The sequence below is a fragment of the Pseudophryne corroboree genome, chromosome 4 (genome assembly GCF_028390025.1).
Source record: "Pseudophryne corroboree isolate aPseCor3 chromosome 4, aPseCor3.hap2, whole genome shotgun sequence".
Taxonomy (NCBI): Eukaryota; Metazoa; Chordata; class Amphibia; order Anura; family Myobatrachidae; genus Pseudophryne; species Pseudophryne corroboree.
In genome coordinates, this window is record NC_086447.1 from 693,119,950 (window position 1) to 693,141,028 (window position 21,079).

The window sequence follows — 21,079 nt, forward strand, 5'->3', positions numbered from 1 at the left end:
CGACACAAACACCTGGCCCATCTAGGAGTGGCACTGCAGTGTCAGACAGGATGGCAGATAAAAAAAATTGTCCCCAAACAGCACATGATGCAAAGAAAAAAAGAGGCGCAATGAGGTAGCTGTGTGACTAAGCTAAGCGACCCAAGTGGCTGACACAAACACCTGGCCCATCTAGGAGTGGCACTGCAGTGTCAGACAGGATGGCAGATTAAAAAAATAGTCCCCAAACAGCACATGATGCAAAGAAAAAAAGAGGCGCAATGAGGTAGCTGTGTGACTAAGCTAAGCGACCCAAGTGGCCGACACAAACACCTGGCCCATCTAGGAGTGGCACTGCAGTGTCAGACAGGATGGCAGATTTAAAAAATTGTCCCCAAACAGCACATGATGCAAAGAAAAAAAGAGGCGCAATGAGGTAGCTGTGTGACTAAGCTAAGCGACCCAAGTGGCCGACACAAACACCTGGCCCATCTAGGAGTGGCACTGCAGTGTCAGACAGGATGGCACTTCAAACAATAGTCCCCAAACAGCACATGATGCAAAGAAAAATGAAAGAAAAAAGAGGTGCAAGATGGAATTGTCCTTGGGCCCTCCCACCAACCCTTATGTTGTATATACAGGACACGCACGCTTTAACAAACCCATCATTTCAGCGACAGGGTCTGCCACACAACTGTGACTGAAATGACTGGTTGGTTTGGGCCCCCACCAAAAAAGAAGCAATCAATCTCTCCTTGCACAAACTGGCTCTACAGAGGCAAGATGTCCACCTCCTCCTCATCGTCCGAATCCTCACCCCTTTCACTGTGTACATCCCCCTCCTCACAGATTATTAATTCGTCCCCACTGGAATCCACCATCTCAGGTCCCTGTGTACTTTCTGGAGGCAATTGCTGCTGGTGAATGTCTCCATGGAAGAATTGATTATAATTAATTTTGATGAACATCATCTTCTCCACATTTTCTGGAAGTAACCTCGTACGCCGATTGCTGACAAGGTGAGCGGCTGCACTAAACACTCTTTCGGAGTACACACTGGAGGGTGGGCAACTTAGGTAAAATAAAGCAGTTTGTGCAAGGGCCTCCAAATTGCCTCTTTTTCCTGCCAGTATACGTACGGACTGTCTGACGTGCCTACTTGGATGCGGTCACTCATATAATCCTCCACCATTCTTTCAATGGTGACAGAATCATATGCAGTGACAGTAGACGACATGTCAGTAATCGTTGGCAGGTCCTTCAGTCCGGACCAGATGTCAGCACTCGCTCCAGACTGCCCTGCATCACCGCCAACGGGTGGGCTCGGAATTCTCAGCCTTTTCCTCGCACCCCCAGTTGCGGGAGAATGTGAAGGATTAGCTGTTGACGGGTCACGTTCCGCTTGACTTGACAATTTTCTCACCAGCAGGTCTTTGAACCTCTGCAGACTTGTGTCTGCCGGAAAGAGAGATACAACGTAGGTTTTAAATCTAGGATCGAGCACGGTGGCCAAAATGTAGTGCTCTGATTTCAACAGATTGACCACCCGTGAATCCTGGTTAAGAGAATTAAGGGCTCCATCCACAAGTCCCACATGCCTAGCGGAATCGCTCTGTTTTAGCTCCTCCTTCAATGTCTCCAGCTTCTTCTGCAAAAGCCTGATGAGGGGAATGACCTGACTCATGCTGGCAGTGTCTGAACTGACTTCACGTGTGGCAAGTTCAAAGTGTTGCAGAACCTTGCACAACGTTGAAATCATTCTCCACTGCGCTTGAGTCAGGTGCATTCCCCCTCCTTTGCCTATATCGTAGGTAGCTGTATAGGCTTGAATGGCCTTTTGCTGCTCCTCCATCCTCTGAAGCATATAGAGGGTTAAATTCCACCTCGTTACCACCTCTTGCTTCAGATGATGGCAGGGCAGGTTCAGGAGTGTTTGCTGGTGCTCCAGTCTTCGGCACACGGTGGCTGAATGCCGAAAGTGGCCCGCAATTCTTCGGGCCACCGACAGCATCTCTTGCACGCCCCTGTCGTTTTTTAAATAATTCTGCACCACCAAATTCAATGTATGTGCAAAACATGGGACGTGCTGGAATTTGCCCAGATGTAATGCACGCACAATATTGATGGCGTTGTCCGATGTCACAAATCCCCAGGAGAGTCCAATTGGGGTAAGCCATTCTGCGATGATGTTCCTCAGTTTCCGTAAGAGGTTGTCAGCTGTGTGCCTTTTATGGAAAGCGGTGATACAAAGCGTAGCCTGCCTAGGAATGAGTTGGCGTTTGCGAGATGCTGCTACTGGTGCCACCGCTGCTGTTCTTTCTGCAGGAGGCAATACATCTACCCAGTGGGCTGTCACAGTCATATAGTCCTGAGTCTGCCCTGCTCCACTTGTCCACATGTCCGTGGTTAAGTGGACATTGGGTACAACTGCATTTTTTAGGACACTGGTGACTCTTTTTCTGACATCTGTGTTTATTTTCGGTATCGCCTGCCTAGAGAAATGGAACCTAGATGGTATTTGGTACCGGGGACACAGTACCTCAATCAATGCTCTAATTCACTGTGAATTAACGGTGGATACCGGAAACACGTTTCTCACCACCCAGGCTGCCAAGGCCTGAGTTATCCGCTTTGCAGCAGGATGACTGCTGTGATATTTCATCTTCCTCGCAAAGGACTGTTGGACAGTCAATTGCTTACTGGAAGTAGTACAAGTGGTCTTCCGACTTCCCCTCTGGGATGACGATCGACTCACAGCAGCAACAACAGCAACGCCAGCAGCTGTAGGCGTTACACTCAAGGATGCATCGGAGGAATCCCAGGCAGGAGAGGACTCGTCAGACTTGACAGTGACATGGCCTGCAGGACTATTGGCTTTACTGTGTATGGAGGAAATTGACACTGAGGGAGCTGGTGGTGTGGTTTGCAGGAGCTTGGTTACAAGAGGAAGGAATTTAGTTGGCAGTGGACTGCTTCCGCTGTCACCCAAAGTTTTTGAACTTGTCAATGACTTCTGATAAATGCGCTCCAGGTGACGTATAAGGGAGGATGTTCCTAGGTGGTTAACGTCCTTACCCCTACTTATTACAGCTTAACAAAGGCAACACACGGCTTGACACCAGTTGTCCGCATTTCTATAGAAATAATTCCACACCGAAGAGGTGATTTTTTTTGTATTTTGACCAGGCATGTCAATGGCCATATTCGTCCCATGGACAACAGGTGTCTCCCCGGGTGCCTGACTTAAACAAACCACCTCACTATCAGAATCCTCCTTGTCAATTTCCTCCCCAGTGCCAGCAACACCCATATCCTCATCCTGGTGTACTTCAACAGTGACATCTTCAATTTGACTATCAGGAACTGGACTGCGGGTGCTCCTTCCAGCACTTGCAGGGGGCGTGCAAATGGTGGAAGGCGCCACCTCTTCCCGTCCAGTGTTGGGAAGGTCAGGCATCGCAACCGACACAATTGGACTCTCCTTGGGGATTTGTGATTTAGAAGAACGCACAGTTCTTTGCTGTGCTTTTGCCATCTTAAGGGGTATATGCAATTCCGGGCTGACCGCGGGTATCCCCACCGCTGACCGCAAAGTTCCCACCATTGAATATAATGGAGGTGCTGTGCGATGCGCTGTCTGCCTGCTCAGACGCGCATAGGGAATTAGGAGAGTGCCAGGACGTGGCGCTACCTGATTGCCTAAAGGGACCTTCTGTGACAGGAGTCACAGGGGGTCTCAGCATTCGGGGAAAGGGGTCCCATGTGTAAACATGGGACCCCTTTCAGTCCGCGTGGAACGGGTAAATGCGTTTTTTTATTTTGCCAAGTACGTGGATTACAAATATCACTGGACACTGGATTTAGGTGAGTATAATTTTATTTTCAGGTACACCCCGTGGATTCTACTTGGACAAGTGGACCGAACGTCGTGTCAACATAGGTAAGTATGTGTGTGTGTCGACATGTGTGTAATAAAGTTGTACTTTCAAGGTGTGCGTGTCCTGTTTTTATTTGGGTATTTTTTTTGCAGTAGAACTACAGGTACCAGCGGGCCCATTTCCCCCGCATGCTGGTACTTGTGGTTCTCCAAGTACCAGCTTGCGGGGTAGGCTTGCTGGGACTTGTAGTTCTGCTGCAAAAAACAATATTCTTTCATTTCACAAAAGGCTATCAGCCTCCCATCCGCAGCCCATGGATGGGGGGGACAGCCTCGGGCTTCACCCCTGGCCCTTGGGTGGCTGGAGGGGGGGACTCCTTGATTGAAGGGGTCCCCACTCCTCCAGGGTACCCCGGATAGGGGTGACTAGTTGGGGTTTTAATGGCACGTCCGCAGGGACCGATATCAAAGTGTCCCCCAGCTGTGGCATTATCTCCCCAGCTAGTGGAGCCCGGTGCTGATTCCAAAAATACGGGGGACCCCTACGCTTTTTGTCCCCCGTATTTTTGGCACCAGGACCGGACGCAGAGCCCGGTGCTGGTTCTAAAAATACGGGGATCCCCTGTCATTTCCCCCCCCGTATTTTTACAACCAGGACCGGCTCAAAGAGCCCGAGGCTGGTTATGCTTAGGAGGGGGGACCCCACGCATTTTTTTTTCTGATTTTTAACCCATTCCATGAAAAAAAAAAAAAATGTTTAAATATATAAAAAATACTTGTGCCTCCTAAATAGACAAACCAAGTACCTAATCCCTTTTAATATAAATAGATATGCTATTACCAATAAAAAAAACACAAAAAAAAAACATGTTTTTAACATTTTTTATTAGATTCCGCCAGCAAAGTGAGGCGGATTGAAATTTACGAATTTACTGTCTACAAGCACTGTTATCGAATTTACAATCTTCAATTGAATATACTTTTGTCGAAATGCCGCATTTGTACCATTGCAGAAATTTCGAATTTGTCAAATGTCGAATTTAAAAAAGTCGAATTTGGAAAGTCCGTTTTTTTGACGAAAAGTACTGAATTGCATTGTCGATTTTTTTTTTTTTTTTGTCGAAAATGTCCCGTTTTTCGACATTTTCGGGATTTCGACCGCAATTGCATATACCCCTAAGTCTATTAAGTTTTCTAGCAGGAGGATGAGTGCTTCCATCCTCATGTGAAGCTGACCCACTAGTCATGAGGAACATAGGAGAGGGCCTCAGCCGTTCCTTGCCACTCCATATCGTAAATGGCATATTGGCAAGTTTACGCTTCTCCTCAGACGATTTTAATTTTGATTTTTGGGTCATTTTACCGAACTTTTGTTTTTTGGATTTTACATGCTCTCTACTAGGACATTGGGCATCGGCCTTGGCAGACGACGTTGATGGCATTTCATCATCTCGGCCATGACTAGTGGCAGCAGCTTCAGCATGAGGTGGAAGTGGATCTTGATCTTTCCCTATTTTACCCTCCACATTTTTGTTCTCCAGTTTTTAATGTGTGGAATTATATGCCAGTAATATATTTATCAATAGCAATGGCCTACTACTATATATACTGCGCACAAAAACTTAAATGCACCACAGGTATGGATGGATAGTATACTTGACGACACAGAGGTAGGTAGAGCAGTGGCCTACTGTACCGTACTGCTATATATTATATATACTGGTGGTCAGCAAACTGTGCAAAACTGAAATGCACCACAGGTATGGATGGATAGTATACTTGACGACACAGAGGTAGGTAGAGCAGTGGCCTACTGTACCGTACTGCTATATATTATATACTGGTGGTCAGCAAACTGTGCAAAACTGAAATGCACCACAGGTATGGATGGATAGTATACTTGACGACAAAGAGGTAGGTAGAGCAGTGGCCTACTGTACCATACTGCTATATATTATATATACTGGTGGTCAGCAAACTGTGCAAAACTGAAATGCACCACAGGTATGGAAGGATAGTATACTTGACGACACAGAGGTAGGTAGAGCAGTGGCCTACTGTACCGTACTGCTATATATTATATACTGGTGGTCAGCAAACTGCAAAACTGAAATGCACCACAGGTATGGATGGATAGTATACTTGACGACACAGAGGTAGGTAGAGCAGTGGCCTACTGTACCGTACTGCTATATATTATATACTGGTGGTCAGCAAACTGTGCAAAACTGAAATGCACCACAGGTATGGATGGATAGTATACTTGACGACACAGAGGTAGGTAGAGCAGTGGCCTACTGTACCGTACTGCTATATATTATATACTGGTGGTCAGCAAACTGTGCAAAACTGAAATGCACCACAGGTATGGATGGATAGTATACTTGACGACAAAGAGGTAGGTAGAGCAGTGGCCTACTGTACCGTACTGCTATATATTATATACTGGTGGTCAGCAAACTGTGCAAAACTGAAATGCACCACAGGTATGGATGGATAGTATACTTGACGACACAGAGGTAGGTAGAGCAGTGGCCTACTGTACCGTACTGCTATATATTATATACTGGTGGTCAGCAAACTGTGCAAAACTGAAATGCACCACAGGTATGGATGGATAGTATACTTGACGACACAGAGGAGGGTAGAGCAGTGGCCTACTGTACCGTACTGCTATATATTATATACTGGTGGTCAGCAAACTGTGCAAAACTGAAATGCACCACAGGTATGGATGGATAGTATACTTGACGACACAGAGGTAGGTAGAGCAGTGGCCTTCTGTACCGTACTGCTGTATATTATATACTGGTGGTCAGCAAACTGTGCAAAACTGAAATGCACCACAGTTATGGATGGATAGTATACTTGACGACACAGAGTTAGGTAGAGCAGTGGCCTACTGTACCGTACTGCTATATATTATATACTGGTGGTCAGCAAACTGTGCAAAACTGAAATGCACCACAGGTATGGATGGATAGTATACTTGACGACACAGAGGTAGGTAGAGCAGTGGCCTACTGTACCGTACTGCTATATATTATATACTGGTGGTCAACAAACTGTGCAAAACTGAAATGCACCACAGGTATGGATGGATAGTATACTTGACGACACAGAGGTAGGTAGAGCAGTGGCCTACTGTACCGTACTGCTATATATATTATATACTGGTGGTCAGCAAACTGTGCAAAACTGAAATGCACCACAGGTATGGATGGGATAGTATACTTGACGACACAGAGGTAGGTAGAGCAGTGGCCTACTGTACCGTACTGCTATATATTATATACTGGTGGTCAGCAAACTGTGCAAAACTGAAATGCACCACAGGTATGGATGGATAGTATACTTGACAACACAGAGGTAGGTAGAGCAGTGGCCTACTGTACTGTACTGCTATAAATTATATACTGGTGGTCAGCAAACTGTGCAAAACTGAAATGCACCACAGGTATGGATGGATAGTATACTTGATGACACAGAGGTAGGTAGAGCAGTGGCCTACTGTACCGTACTGCTATATATTATATACTGGTGGTCAGCAAACTGTGCAAAACTGAAATGCACCACAGGTATGGATGGATAGTATACTTGACGACACAGAGGTAGGTAGAGCAGTGGCCTACTGTACCGTACTGCTATATATTATATACTGGTGGTCAGCAAACTGTGCAAAACTGAAATTCACCACAGGTATGGATGGGATAGTATACTTGACGACACAGAGGTAGAGCAGTGGACTACTGTACCATACTGCTATATATATATAGTTATACTGGTGGTCAGCAAAATTCAGCACTGTCCTCCTACTATATACTACAATGCAGCACAGATATGGAGCGTTTTTCAGGCAGAGAACGTATAATACTGGTGGTCACTGGTCAGCAAAACTCTGCACTGTCCTCCTACTATATAATACTGCTGGTCCCCAGTCCCCACAATAAAGCAATTAGCACACTGAGCACAGATATTTGCTGCACACTGAGCACAGATATGGAGCGTTTTTCAGGCAGAGAACGTAGATATTGCAGCACACTGAGCACAGATATTTGCAGCATACTGAGCACAGATATTTGCAGCACACTGAGCACAGATATTTGTAGCCCACTGAACATAGAAACTGAGAGGACGCCAGCCACGTCCTCTCACGATCATCTCCAATGCACGAGTGAAAAATGGCGGCGACGCGCGGCTCCTTATATAGAATACGAATCTCGCGAGAATCCGACCGCGGGATGATGACGTTCGGGCGCGCTCGGGTTAACCGATCAAGGCGGGAGGATCCGAGTTGCTCGGACCCGTGCAAAAAAAGGTGAAGTTCGGTCGGGTTCGGATCCCCAGGATCCGAACCCGCTCATCACTAAATTTAATATGATGTTGTATATAAGTGACTGATACTCTCTAACACTTTTTCTACCAGTGAGTTTAATATTTTACTTGCTATTATCTACAAGAGTTTTATAAACATCAGGTTAGGCCTCTAATCCAACAAATGCATACGTCCCAACTTTCCCGATTTTGATGGGACAGTCCCGTTTTTAAAGTCTGTCCCGCTGTCCCACCCGGGGGTGATAGTGTCCCGTGGTTGTGGCTGGGGGCAGTTGGGAGAGCAGTGGTGAATAGGCTCTGGGGGTAATTCAGATTGGATCACTGCAGCGGGATCGATCGCAGTCTGAATCCCTTTGTGGCGTGCGTCCGCGTTAAAACGCCATTGGCGGGGTGCGGTCTAGACAACACAGGCGTGTCCGGACTGTTGCGGGGGTGGGCCGCGGTGGCTGCGTGACATCACATGCAGCGATTCGACCTGGGACACGGCAGGTAGTCGCTGTGAATACTTATGTACATGTCATTTCGTAGTTTTGTAATTTTTTATACATTTGTAAAAATCTTAAAAAAACTTTTTTAACGTTGTCATTATGGGGTACTGTGTATAGAATTTTGAGGGGGGGGGGGAATTAATTTATTCCATTTTGGAATAAGGCTGTAACATAACAAAATGTGGAAAAAGTAAAGCGTTGTGAATACTTTCCGGATGCACTGTATATTGGTGGCGATTGGGCCTGACTTGATTCATAGAGCATCGCCACATCAGGCCCATTGTCCCGCCCACGTTAGCCAGAAGAACGCACCTGGATGTGGGCTACTACAATGACTCCAGTATGCTTTATTGCCAGGGACATTAATTAACCACACCTGAATGCAATTTGGAAGCTCCTCTATAACCACTATTCTCTGTTGTGTATATGACACAACTCTATCATTATATTGTGTGCAGATAGTGTAATGGGATGTTTGCATTTCTAAGTACCATCTGTCAAATCACATCTACTGTATGTGCTATAGGGCCTAATTCAGAGCTGATCACTGCAAAGGCAATGATCGCAGCCTGAAGCCCATTGTCTTGTGCACACGCACAGTAGTCACACTGTGCGTGCACACATAGGGGGTCATTCCGAGTTGTTCGCTAGCTGTTTGCGGTCGCAGCGCAGCGTTTAGGTAAAAAAGCGGCCCTTCTGCGCATGCATATGCGGCGATGTACTTTCACAAAAGCCGAAGTAGTTTCACACAAGGTCTAGCGACGCTTTTCAGTCGCACTGCTGGCCACAGAGAGATTGACAGGAAGTGGGTGTTTCTGGGAGGTAACTGACCGTTTCCGGGGAGTGTGTGGAAAAACACAGGCGTGTCAGATACAAGCGCAGGTTTGCCTGGGAAAACGCAGGCGCGGCTGGCCGAACGCAGGGCATGTTTGTGACGTCAAAACAGGAACTAAATAGTCTGAAGTGTTCGCAAGCTAGGAGTAGGTCTGGAGCTGCTCAGAAACTGCACAATCTTTTTTTGTAGCGGCGCTGCGATCCTTTCGTTCGCACTTCTGCTAAACTAAGATACACTCCCAGAGGGCAGCGGCTTAGCGTTTGCACGGTTGCTAAAAGCAGCTAGCGAGCGAACAACTCGGAATGAGGGCCATAGTGAGATGTGAAAGCATCTCACTGGTGCGATCGCCTCTGCCTGATTGACAGGAGGTTGCGGAGACAGAGGGGGGTTCAAACAGCGCTGAAGGGGCGCAGTCCGGACAACGCAGATGTGTCCTGACCGTTGCTGGGGCGGGCCGCAGCAGCTGCGTGATGTCACACGCAGCTGCTGCGACCCAAAATATGTCGGGTAACCGCGTGCCACCACAGCTAGGCTGCGAAGGCAGGGAGCTACTCGCCAGGTGCGAAAGCATCACCGCCGTGCGATGCCTTCGCACCTCTGTGTGGGCGGTAGAGCTTGACAAGCTGTGCATCCCCCCGCATGTCAGAGATTGTGATCGTAGATGTACTATTTTTTAGCACATCTACGATCAGATCTGAATCACCCCCCATAGGGCCTAATTCAGAGCTGATCGTAGATGTGCTAAAATTAGCACATCTACGATCAGAATCTCTGACATGTGTGGTGACGCCCAGCACAGGGCTGTCAATCAGGCAGAGGTGATTGCAGCAGTGAGATGTGAAAGCATCTCACTGTGTGTGCATGCCCAGTGCAGCCGCTGCGAGTGTGCACAACACAAAGGGCTTCAAGCTGCGGTGCAAGTATACACATTTTATGTCTGGACAAGCTATCTTTTAAAACTTAACTGGCACGGTCAGATCTCAAGCGACTGCACCCTCCCACCCAGTCCCCCCGTTTTTGATGAGGAGATCCATTCTGCAGATGTGCATAATATAATGTTTAAATATAAAAAAAAATACTTTTTAAACTTTATTAAATTAAATACATTTTAGAAAACAATGTTATTAACAGTTTTGAAGGGAAAAATCATCAGTTAAGTAGTTATATATGCTTTTTGCAGCACAATCTTTACAAATATGCCTAAAAATGCAGCATACTCTAAACAAGTGCATGCTCAGACACCCAAAACGTTTGCGCTGCCCTGAAATTCTATTTTATCATTTTAACTTGTTTAGTTTTCAAATAAGTCTTTCAGACAGTAATTCCCAGGTGAGATTAAGATGTTCAGAAAAGTTCTGTTCAGATAAATTGATCTGCGCATTCCTGCTTGTATTTGGGTGAAGTACCGAGAGTTGTTTTTTTTTACTTATTTTTTGAAAATTTGGGCACCTTGTGACCTCCATGAATCAAAGTGTTGTTTTTTTCTCTCACAAAATTCTAAATTTTATGTCCTCAATAGGCAATACAAATTAATATGATAAAATGTATATAGATTAGGGATGGCCATTGGTGGGTTAATCCACCAGGGCCGTAACTAGGTGTGTGCCAATGATGCCTTGCCCACAGCGCAAATGCACTGAGGGCGCACCATCTAACAGCACACCCCCCACCCACACAGCCGCTATCTACTATTCACTCCCGCCGCCACCTATCTCCCATCGCCACCTGTCGCCGCCGCAAGGTACTCGGGAGCACTGCCGCAGCCGCCAGCTCCCGGGACATGTCCAGCCCGCATCCCCAAGCCGACACCCAGCTGCACTGCCCGGCTACCTCTCCCATAGGTAGCCAGTCAGCGCTGCAGCTCCCCGTCAACCATGTGCTGGGAGAGATGACGTCTCTCCAAGCCTGCCCCAAGCCCTACCACAATACCCGAAAAGCGCAGCGTAGGACAGGAAGGAGAAGAAAAGAGGCCTGCCAAGCTGGTCACATGTAAGTAGAATACACCCTCTCTCGTAAAAAGGGGGACTCTGCTTGCCTAATGTGTAAAAAGAGGGACTCTGCCTAATGTGTAAAAAGGGGGACTCTGCAGCTGTAATGTGTAAAAAAGGGGGACTTTGCCTGCCTAATGGGTAAAAAAGGAGACTCTGACTGCCTAATGTGTAAAAAGGGGGACTCTGCCTGCATAATGGTGGTCATTACGAGTTGATCGCTAGCTGCATTCGTTCACTGTGCAGCAATGAGGCAAAAAAATGGCACTTCTGCGCATGCGTTGCCATGCGCACGCGCATGTGCTATTACAACGACAGATGTAGCTTAACACAAGGTCTAGCGAAGCTTTTCAGTCGCACTGCTGGCCGCAGAGTGATTGACATGAAGTGGGCGTTTCTGGGTGTCAACTGAGCGTTTTCAGGGAGTGTTCGCAAAAACTCAGGCGTTCCAGGAAAAACGCAGGCGTGGCTGGGCGAACACAGGGAGTGTTTGTGACTTTAAAACAGGAACTGAACAGTCTGAAGTCATCGCAAGCGCTGAGTAGGTATTGAGCTACTCTAAATCTGCACACAAAAAAATTGCCGCAGCTCTGCGAACCTTTCAGTTGCACTTCTGCTAAGCTAAAATACACTCCCAGTGGGAGGCGGCATAGCGTTTGCACGGCTGCTAAAAACTGCTAGCGAGCGAACAACTCGGAATGACCACCAATGTGTAAAAAGGGGACTCTGTCTGCCGTAATGTGTAAAAAGGGAACTCTGGCTGCCGTAATGTGTAAAAAGGGGACTCTGCCTGCCGTAATGTGTAAAAAAGGGGGGACTCTGCCTGCCTAATGAGTAAAAGGGGACTTTACCTGCCGTACTGTGTAAAAAGGGGGCTCTACCTGCCGGACTGTGTAAAAAGGGGGCTCTACCTTCTGTACTGTGTAAAAGGGTGCTCTACCTGCCGTAATGTGTAAAAAGAGACTCTACCTTCCGTAATGTGTAAAAGGGGGCTCTGCCTGCTGTAATGTGTAAAAGGGAGCTCTGTGGCCACGCCCCTTCCCTAACAGGGCGCACTGGCCCTGTTTTGTATATGGGCCGGGCGCCAATGCTGTTTCTTGCACACAGTGCTAAAATGTCTAGTTACACCACTGTAACCCACTGGTGGTCATTCCTTCTCTATGACATTTTGGGCTGCTGGACAGTCAGAACTAGAGGACGGGGCTTCACTGGTGTGTTTGGAGGCGGAGATAGGCTCCATGTCCCAGCTTTAACTTAAAAAAATAAATAAAATAAAAAATCTTCGAAGGGCTCTTTACCATCGATGGAGGAAAATCATTGGTTCGCCACCATCAATGGGAAAATGATCTGACATCGGTTGTCAACCATCAATGTTTTGCAGACAACGATGACCATTTCTGATATAGGGGGTAATTCCAAGTTGATCGCAGCAGGAATTTTGTTAGCAGTTGGGCAAAACCATGTGCACTGCAGGGGAGGCAGATATAACATGTGCAGAGAGATTTAGATTTGGGTGGGTTATTTTATTTCTGTGCAGGGTAAATACTGGCTGCTTTATTTTTACACTGCAAATTAGATTGCAGATTGAACACACCACACCCAAATCTATCTCTCTCTAAGTAGTACAAAATACCAAAAATGTATAACAAATTGCACCCTTTTTATATATATATATAATAATATAGAAAATACAATGGGCCTAAATCAGACCTGATCGCATCTCCACTAATTTGCAGAGGTTTGCGATCGGATAGTCGCCACCCTGCCAAGAGTGAAAATCCATCCAGTACAGGTCTGCGTACGCCGTGTGAAAAGCTTTGCAAACGCTGATCAGCTGCAAACCTGTGCGCAACTCACTCACCATCTAATTATTTTTCCAGTCTCTGCAGTCTGTGCTTAGCCCAGGACTTACTACTCCAGTGCGAAAAAAACACTCACCTTCCACAGGATAATAACACTTGCCATACCTCATATTGGGGCAGATGTATTAAGCCTGGAGAAGTGATAAGGCAGTGATAAGTGGAAGGTGATAATGCACCAGCTAATCATTACGGTTTGAAAAATGGCAGTTAGGAGCTGATTGGCTGGTGCTTTATCACCTTCCACTTATCACTGCCTTATCACTTCTCCAGGCTTAATACATCTGCCCTATTAAAACAAGGAAGGGCATTAAACCACTGATAAGCTTCCTTATGTAGAAGGCAACCCACAGGAGTGCAGACAGGAAGTGAGCAGACACAGCACATACACCATGTGTTGAAGGGCGTGGCAACAGCAGGGCAGGCGACCCCACTGGTGATCTGATTAATGTGGCAGGTCCCTCTTCTAGAACCCGCCTCTCTTTGTCCCCTAACTACTAAGCAGTGATAAAAGTGAAGAAGTGAGCCAGTGGAGAAGTTGTCCATGGTAACAAATTAGCATTGACGTAACATTTATAATTTGCATACTATAATAGTATACAAAGCAGCTGATTGGTTGCCATGGGCAACTTCTCAACTGGCTCACTTTGCCACTTTTATCACTGCTTAGTAGTTAAGTCACCATCCCCACTCTAGGAGCAATTTCTATTTTTCTACTCCCTCTACTTTCTCTTCTCTAGCGTGTTCCCCTGTTCATTTACTCCCTACCAAGCTCAACAGAGACCAGAGAGATCCACCTTCCAGGTAAGTTTCAGTGGAGGTAAAGGTCTGTTTAGTATTAAGTGTTATCAAGGGGGTGTTGTATTTATTTGTTCTGTATGGAGTGGGGGTGTGTGTATCAATATTGTCTGTGGGTGGTCTGTGATTGTGTGCGGTTGGAGGGGGGATGTATTAATATTATGTTTGTTATATAGTGGTCACTGGTGCTCTCTGTATTGTATGGCAGTCTTTGATGCTCTCTGTATTATACTGTATGTCAGGCACTGTTGCTGTATGTATTATACAATCCTGAAAAGAAATAGTCACCTTAGGGCAGCAAGATTTCATCAGTGACTTCTATCCTAATGGGTAGGGTATTAAATTCCGGCAGACCGACAGCAGATTTCCGATTGATTCTGGTAAGTATTTTAACCCTACCCCTAACCTACTCCTCCCGCAGCCTAACCCTTACCGTCCCCTCCCACAGCCTATCTAACCTCCCCCTCCCACAGCCTGACCTTAACTACCCGCTCCTGCAGCCTAACCCTAACCGCCCCCCTCCTGCAGCCTAAAACGGTTACGGCACACTCATGTTTTTGTCGCCATTACAGTAACCCCCACAAAATAGCCTCTCCCTGTCAATCACTTGTGAATAAATCCTCACTGTGAGCGTAATCGCAAATCAATCACCACAAATGCTCATTGTGGCAGTGATGTGCAGTTTACTGATATTCGCTCAATTGTGAAAAAGGCGGCATAGCGTACAACTGTAATTCAGACCCATTGTTCATTAATTCCAATGAACAGAGACTAATTGCAGCAGTGATGTGCAGTCAGGGTAGGCAGTGCCTCACCTGTCATACTACAGTATATGCAGAGTTTTGTCTATAAAAATGATAACAAAACAAAGAAGATCTTTATAACGTATAAATAGGGTTATGTCTAGGGTAACAAAGTATATACTGCTGCACCTTTGTATAATGCCCACATGAACCATCGAGTTCATATATGTGTATTAATCTGGCTCTGTCTTCCTAGCCATTGACTTCAACGCACGTCACTGAACTATAATTATTAATTAATTGTCATCCGTGTGTAAAAGCAACATATTCCACATTATAAAGTATTCACTGGCAATGAAGGTGTTAGCAGAACATCTATTGGAATATTAGAATATATACGTTGATTGTGGTGAATCCATCATATTTTGTCCAGTGGATCTCATGTACAGAACACCGGCCCATGCTTTCTCCTTTATGTTCCCTCTGTGTTCTTGTATATATGAAGACATTCTGTTTGGGACAATGCCAGCACTCCTCCCTCTGCCCCTGTCCCCATTGCTTTTAATGTGCCTGTGTTGATACTGCAAGGCGTGTCTGATGCTAGACTCATGTGATGGAGAAAGAGAGAGGGAGGGGAAGACAGAGAGGGATAGAAGGAGAGGCTGTCATCCAAAGGAAGAAAAAAACACACACACACAAGAGTGTGTAAGATAGTTGGCTGGAAGCTGCACTGCTTATAAAGCATTTTCATTTTACAACTTGTCCTGAGAAGGAAGGTTTCCCAGATCTGTTACTGGATTAGAGCCTTTACAATTACAGCCTGCGGACAGATACATACATACCTCCACTATAGTTGGCCAGGGAATTGTGGAAAATTGAAATTCAATCTCTCAGTTGATAAAAGCCTTCATACATCTTTTCAGGTAGATCGGCTCTCAGAGGAGTCTATTTTCTGTCATCCTAAAGAGGCACACAGGTCACAAAGCGCAAAGAAGGATCACAGCATGGGAGCTGGGACTTCTGCAGAGCAGGTCGCTGACAAGCCCAACGAAGAACTAGTTGAGGAAAGCAATGACCTAGGGGAGCAGGAGCAGGATGGACAAGAGGTTGAAGTAGATGTAGAAGGTGATGCCAAGGTAAGCTGTCAGATATACCTCTTTACAAAAGTATCCAACCTTATTGAAAATGATTGGCTATGTGTAATATGTTTCCATTCACTGCAGTACAATCCAACAGAGTGGCAAGTAGTTCTGAGAGTGGGCACTCATGCATCTGCCACACCTGAAAATGACTTCCTGGCAGTGTACCATGCACAAATTAAACATAAACTGGAAGAAAACGGGTGCATTAACACTTCTCTGCCATGGTCATCTACTGACTACACTATAATGCACTGACATACAGTATAGTGTAAACATAAAGATAAATTTAGTGTCACTTTAGTTCAGCATGATCAGAGTGATGGATGAATATCCCAGTAATGCTGTCAGACAGTCTGACCGGATACTGTATGCAAATAGTTTAGTGATCACATATATGGATAGTATTTATTTTAATTGATTTAAACAAGTTTCCTTGTTGTGCACCCACAAACAGTCATATCTAAATCAGAGGGAGATATGGGAGCAAAACACAACAAAACCGAATAACTTGAAATAATTTTTTTTTTTTTTTGCATTTTGTACATTCCTGAGATGTTTTCAAATCAAAACACTACAATTAATAGGGGATGGTATGTTATCCCATATATCTCCTGTGCATGGGATAAGATCTGCAGTCATAAAACTGTAATCACATTAACCTAATCTACAGCCATGTGTTAGCACAGGAGGCTGTCATCTAATGAAGGGATGAGTTTCTGAGAAAGACCCCGCATAGATTGCAAAATCCCTTGTAAAGTAGATTTTACTGCTGTCTGGTGTGTCCAGCTTGCGGATCTTGCATGCAGCATTGAGTTACTGCTGTCTGCCAGCACGCGGTTCCTCCTGGGTATTCTTTTCCACACCCTCAAGGTTAATACACGTGGATATTAGATCATCCAATTTCCTAAAGTCGGGGCTCATTCTAGTTGCACGCAATGACACTGGTGTTTTTGTCTGCAGCAGTAGCATCTCATTGTGCAATAATGTGTGAATACATGATAAACTGGTATTAAAAATAAAATTTAAGGTGTGGAGTAATCATAATTTTGGCTATATGAACAATAATGTACATACACTAATTTGGGTATTGTTTTAAATAAACATCAGCAAGTTTTTTTATCCTCCCATAACATCAGTATTGATAATGACAGTATTTGTACTTACACTATCAGCATGTCTGAGCATGTGTGTTCATTTTTTTTTATAACCACTACTCTCCAAGTCCTACTGGCAATGAAAAGGTTAAGGGACAGAACTACCCCACTCCCGAATGCTGCTTGCTTTGAGGCTTCCTGTGTGGGACTGGTACCCAGCAGATTCCAGTCTGCACAATATGAGTAAATCCACTGATAGGATGGGAAAATTGCTCACTCATCCCCTGGTCTGTTCCATACTGCGGTGATGCCTGGCGTCTGTGTATTCCTGGGTCACGTTTTCATCTCCTCCTCCTTTTCCCACACCCTTCTCCTAGCTCGCTCCGTTCTGTACATATCTGAGTGGCTAGAAAGTGATTTTCCCTTTTCCCATAATGAGGATAAAGACTAATTGGAATACAGAGGGGGATTTTGCAAAGTTGTTTCTCTTGGCCCTAAAGGAATTGTCTGTGAAATAAGTGGTGAATCTGTGAGGTAACTGATGGATGCTGAGCAAGCAATGCTGAGAGTGCCAGCATAGTAATGAGTGCCTGTGAGCAGAGGTTAATGGATGGTGGAGATGGTGCCTGTGCTCTATTAGTGTTATTTCCATATCTATATTGATCACAGGCCATTTACCCGCAGGAAGTAGAACACTCTGACCATTAATAACATATACTGAGAAATGAGCAATAAATACCTAAACCAGCTTCACTACAAGATTCTGTCCAGTATCTGTTTGGACATGTTACATGTGCCTGCTTCCCTGTGAGAAGTGTTAATAAGATGCAAGCAAACATGTGCTTTGTGCTAAGTCTGCAGTACGTGTTCCTATTTCCATATTCCCAATAAGTATATTCAGCAGCAGTGCTGACAAAACAGAGCTAAACAAACAGAGTGGTCAGGTAGCCGTAGCCCGTAGGTACAAAATGTTACTCCCGCAAGGTCAGCAGAACACCTGGATACAAGGATGGTGCATTGATGTGGACCCTGTGTGCAGAAGAACTTTGGGTCACTTTTCAAAGCTGTTCTTAGAATAAAATATATCAGTGAATAAACTCTCACAGCTATCCAGCAACTTTGCAGCTACCTAGGATGGAAACACAATTCGCCAATATTGATTTACTATGCAATGACCTGTAAAGCGCTGCATAGTAAGATGTTGCTACTGTATGTATGTAAATAAACAAACAAACACAATTATAATAATCAATGGTAGCCTTTTCATGGATCATCTGCTGTCCTGACCATGATTACCATTATGATTCAAAGTACTAACTCAATGGGACATACTTACCATGAAGCCCCATCTGCCCCATGTCATTCAGTGACAAAGACCTGGGGGGGGAGGGGGGGGGGGGGACTGAATATCAGCAGCAGTAGTAGTCACCCCAGATTAGCAAACAGTGACTTGTGCTGAACTGGAGTGGGTGCAGGGAAGACTACTGCCACTGAGCAGTAGCAGTCTCGGCTCTCTCCTTCCCTGATGTGTCACTGCACTGCTATATAGAGGCCAGCAGTTGTAGGTAGACGAGAAGCGTTTGTCCGGATCTGATCTTCGTGTCATTGCGCATGCACATGGAGAGGACCAACACAAGCGGAGGGATCAGAATAGATTTGTTTTCACAACCCGGGCCTCCACCCCATATTATAAACTTTGTACCAGACGTTGCTTCATTGTAGTTTCGATATAGGGGAAAAAAAGGGCCAGGGAGGGAACTGTGTATGAGCAGTCTGAAAAAACATAGGGGGCAGCTAACCTCAATGAGGGAGTGTGAAACCCTAAAAAATAGATAGTACAAACAAAAAGTTGGGTAGCACTGCCTGTGACGTAAACTAAATAATACTCCTGCAGAAATCTCCATAAAAATGAATATATTAATTAAAGTTCACAGAAAAATAGAGTATCAGCGTAAGCAACTTCTCATTTTGGGTAGAGAACTGTTCAGTCTGTTTTACAACGTAGAATATTAAACATATTTTTTCTTTTTTTCATTCATTTCTACTTGTTAGGCCGGGTACACTCTACACTCACAGCCAACAGAACAAGCTGTCAGTCGGCTGTATAGCGCAATATCATTCCGCCCGGTCATCCAATCAGCCGTGCAGCACAGAATCAGAATTAGAATCAGCTTTATTGGCCAGCTATACTTGCGTATACTAGGAATTTGTCTTCGGTTTGCTATACAACAGCCAAGTTGGGATAAGCACGGGGGGGGGGGGGGGGAGTAAAATCATACAGATAGGAATACCGTATGGACACAAGTTACTTACAAGTACGTCTAGTCAGTCAATGTTCAGGAGGTCAGCAGGCGGACCGCTTGGGGAAGGAAACTTTTGAGGCTTCTGGTGGACCTGGCGGGGACAGCCCTGTAACGCCTGCCTGGAGGAAGCATGTTAAACATGCTGGGGCCGGGGTGTAGCTGGTCTTTTACTATCTTCGTTGCACGCTTTTTAGCTCTGGACAGGTACAGGTCCTGGACAGAGGGAAGGTCGGCCCCGATGATCTTCTCTGCAGTTCTGACCACTTTTTGGAGCCTGCATCTGTCCCTCGCGCTGGCGGAGCAGATGGACAGCAGATGGGACGACCCTGATGCTGCCGGGTGGTAGTGCATACACATCAGACAATATGCGCAATATGCCGGTCCGAACCGATGGATCAGACAACATATTGTCTAACGTGTACCCAGCCTAATGCATTAGATCAATTCTTCCTTTAAGTCATTTAATAATTTATAAACTTAGAGAGCATGGGACTCACCTATAAAATGTTGAAAACTCATTTGTTTTATCACATTTATTAGTGTACTGGTATGTTTTTCAATTTGACAATTGTAGGTTACATTTCTTTGTAGTACTATATACCTGGTTGTTAAATATATCGGTATCAGAGACAAAACAATAAACTTTTGTGTGTGACATTCCTCTAGTTATCCTTGTGGCTGTGCTTCATGGCTACAGCGTGTGTGTGTGTGTGTGTGTGTGTGTGTGTGTGTGTGTGTGTGTGTGTGTGTGTATATATATATATATATATATATATATATATATCCGCACTCCACAGACTTTCAATCAAATCAACACAGCACAAGGTTGTATTTCCTTGGGAAATCCAACCTTATGTTATGTTGATTTTATTGAAAGTCTGTGGAGTGCGGACTAACTGCATTTTCTATTTAGTATTTCTTCAGCAGGGCACCCCAGCATTTTGGACTATTTGAATGAGTGCCAGACACATCTACTATCTATCTTATCTTATCTTATCTTATCGTATCGTATCGTATCGTATCTATCTATCTGTCTTATTATTATTATAATATTATTATTATTATTATTATTCATTTGCTATTTCCTGTGCTATTTAAAACAGCTTGTTTTCATACCCTATGTAACAAGCCTTACCGACTTTGCTAGTGTCTTTGCACCTGGAGTATGTATACAAATATTGCTGCATGGCAGCGGCAGGGTTCCTGCACCTGTCTGACATCTGACCTCTTCATTAGCACATGGAATACATTTGGCAGTTTAGAGTGAGCCTTATTACATGTGTGCTTTTAGTGTTTATTATCAGCAAAAGAAAAACTGTCCATGACTAAAGATGTTAGCTTTTGTAAGTAAACGCCATAGAACGTGCCGTTCGCACATATGAAGAGCTTGAACATTTTCAAAGCAGAAACTGAATTGCAAAGTGCGACTGATATCAATGTGTCTAAACAGTGCATTTGGAATGGTCCATGTGATTGCCGCCTGAATCAGACGTAGCGGGCACAATCACAGGACTGCATTCATTCTCATTCATTGCCTCCATAGTCTCTTCCAATGGGGCTCCATGTTTGTATAATAATAGTGTGATTCAATATGGATAACCCTATTGCTAACAAACATGAATGCACATTCCATGGACA

General features: G+C 45.1%; 1 protein-coding gene across 1 annotated transcript in view; it reads left to right on the plus strand.

The window, feature by feature from the left end:
• The first annotated feature begins 15,571 nt into the window (after nt 1-15,571).
• Nucleotides 15,572-21,079, plus strand: part of AKAP12 (A-kinase anchoring protein 12) — a 288,402-nt gene continuing 282,894 nt past the window's right edge. Inside the window, exon 1 of the mRNA XM_063917908.1 lies at nt 15,572-16,038. Coding sequence (XP_063773978.1) covers nt 15,907-16,038 — 132 coding nt within the window. The 5' untranslated portion in view covers nt 15,572-15,906. The remainder of the gene's footprint in view (nt 16,039-21,079) is intronic.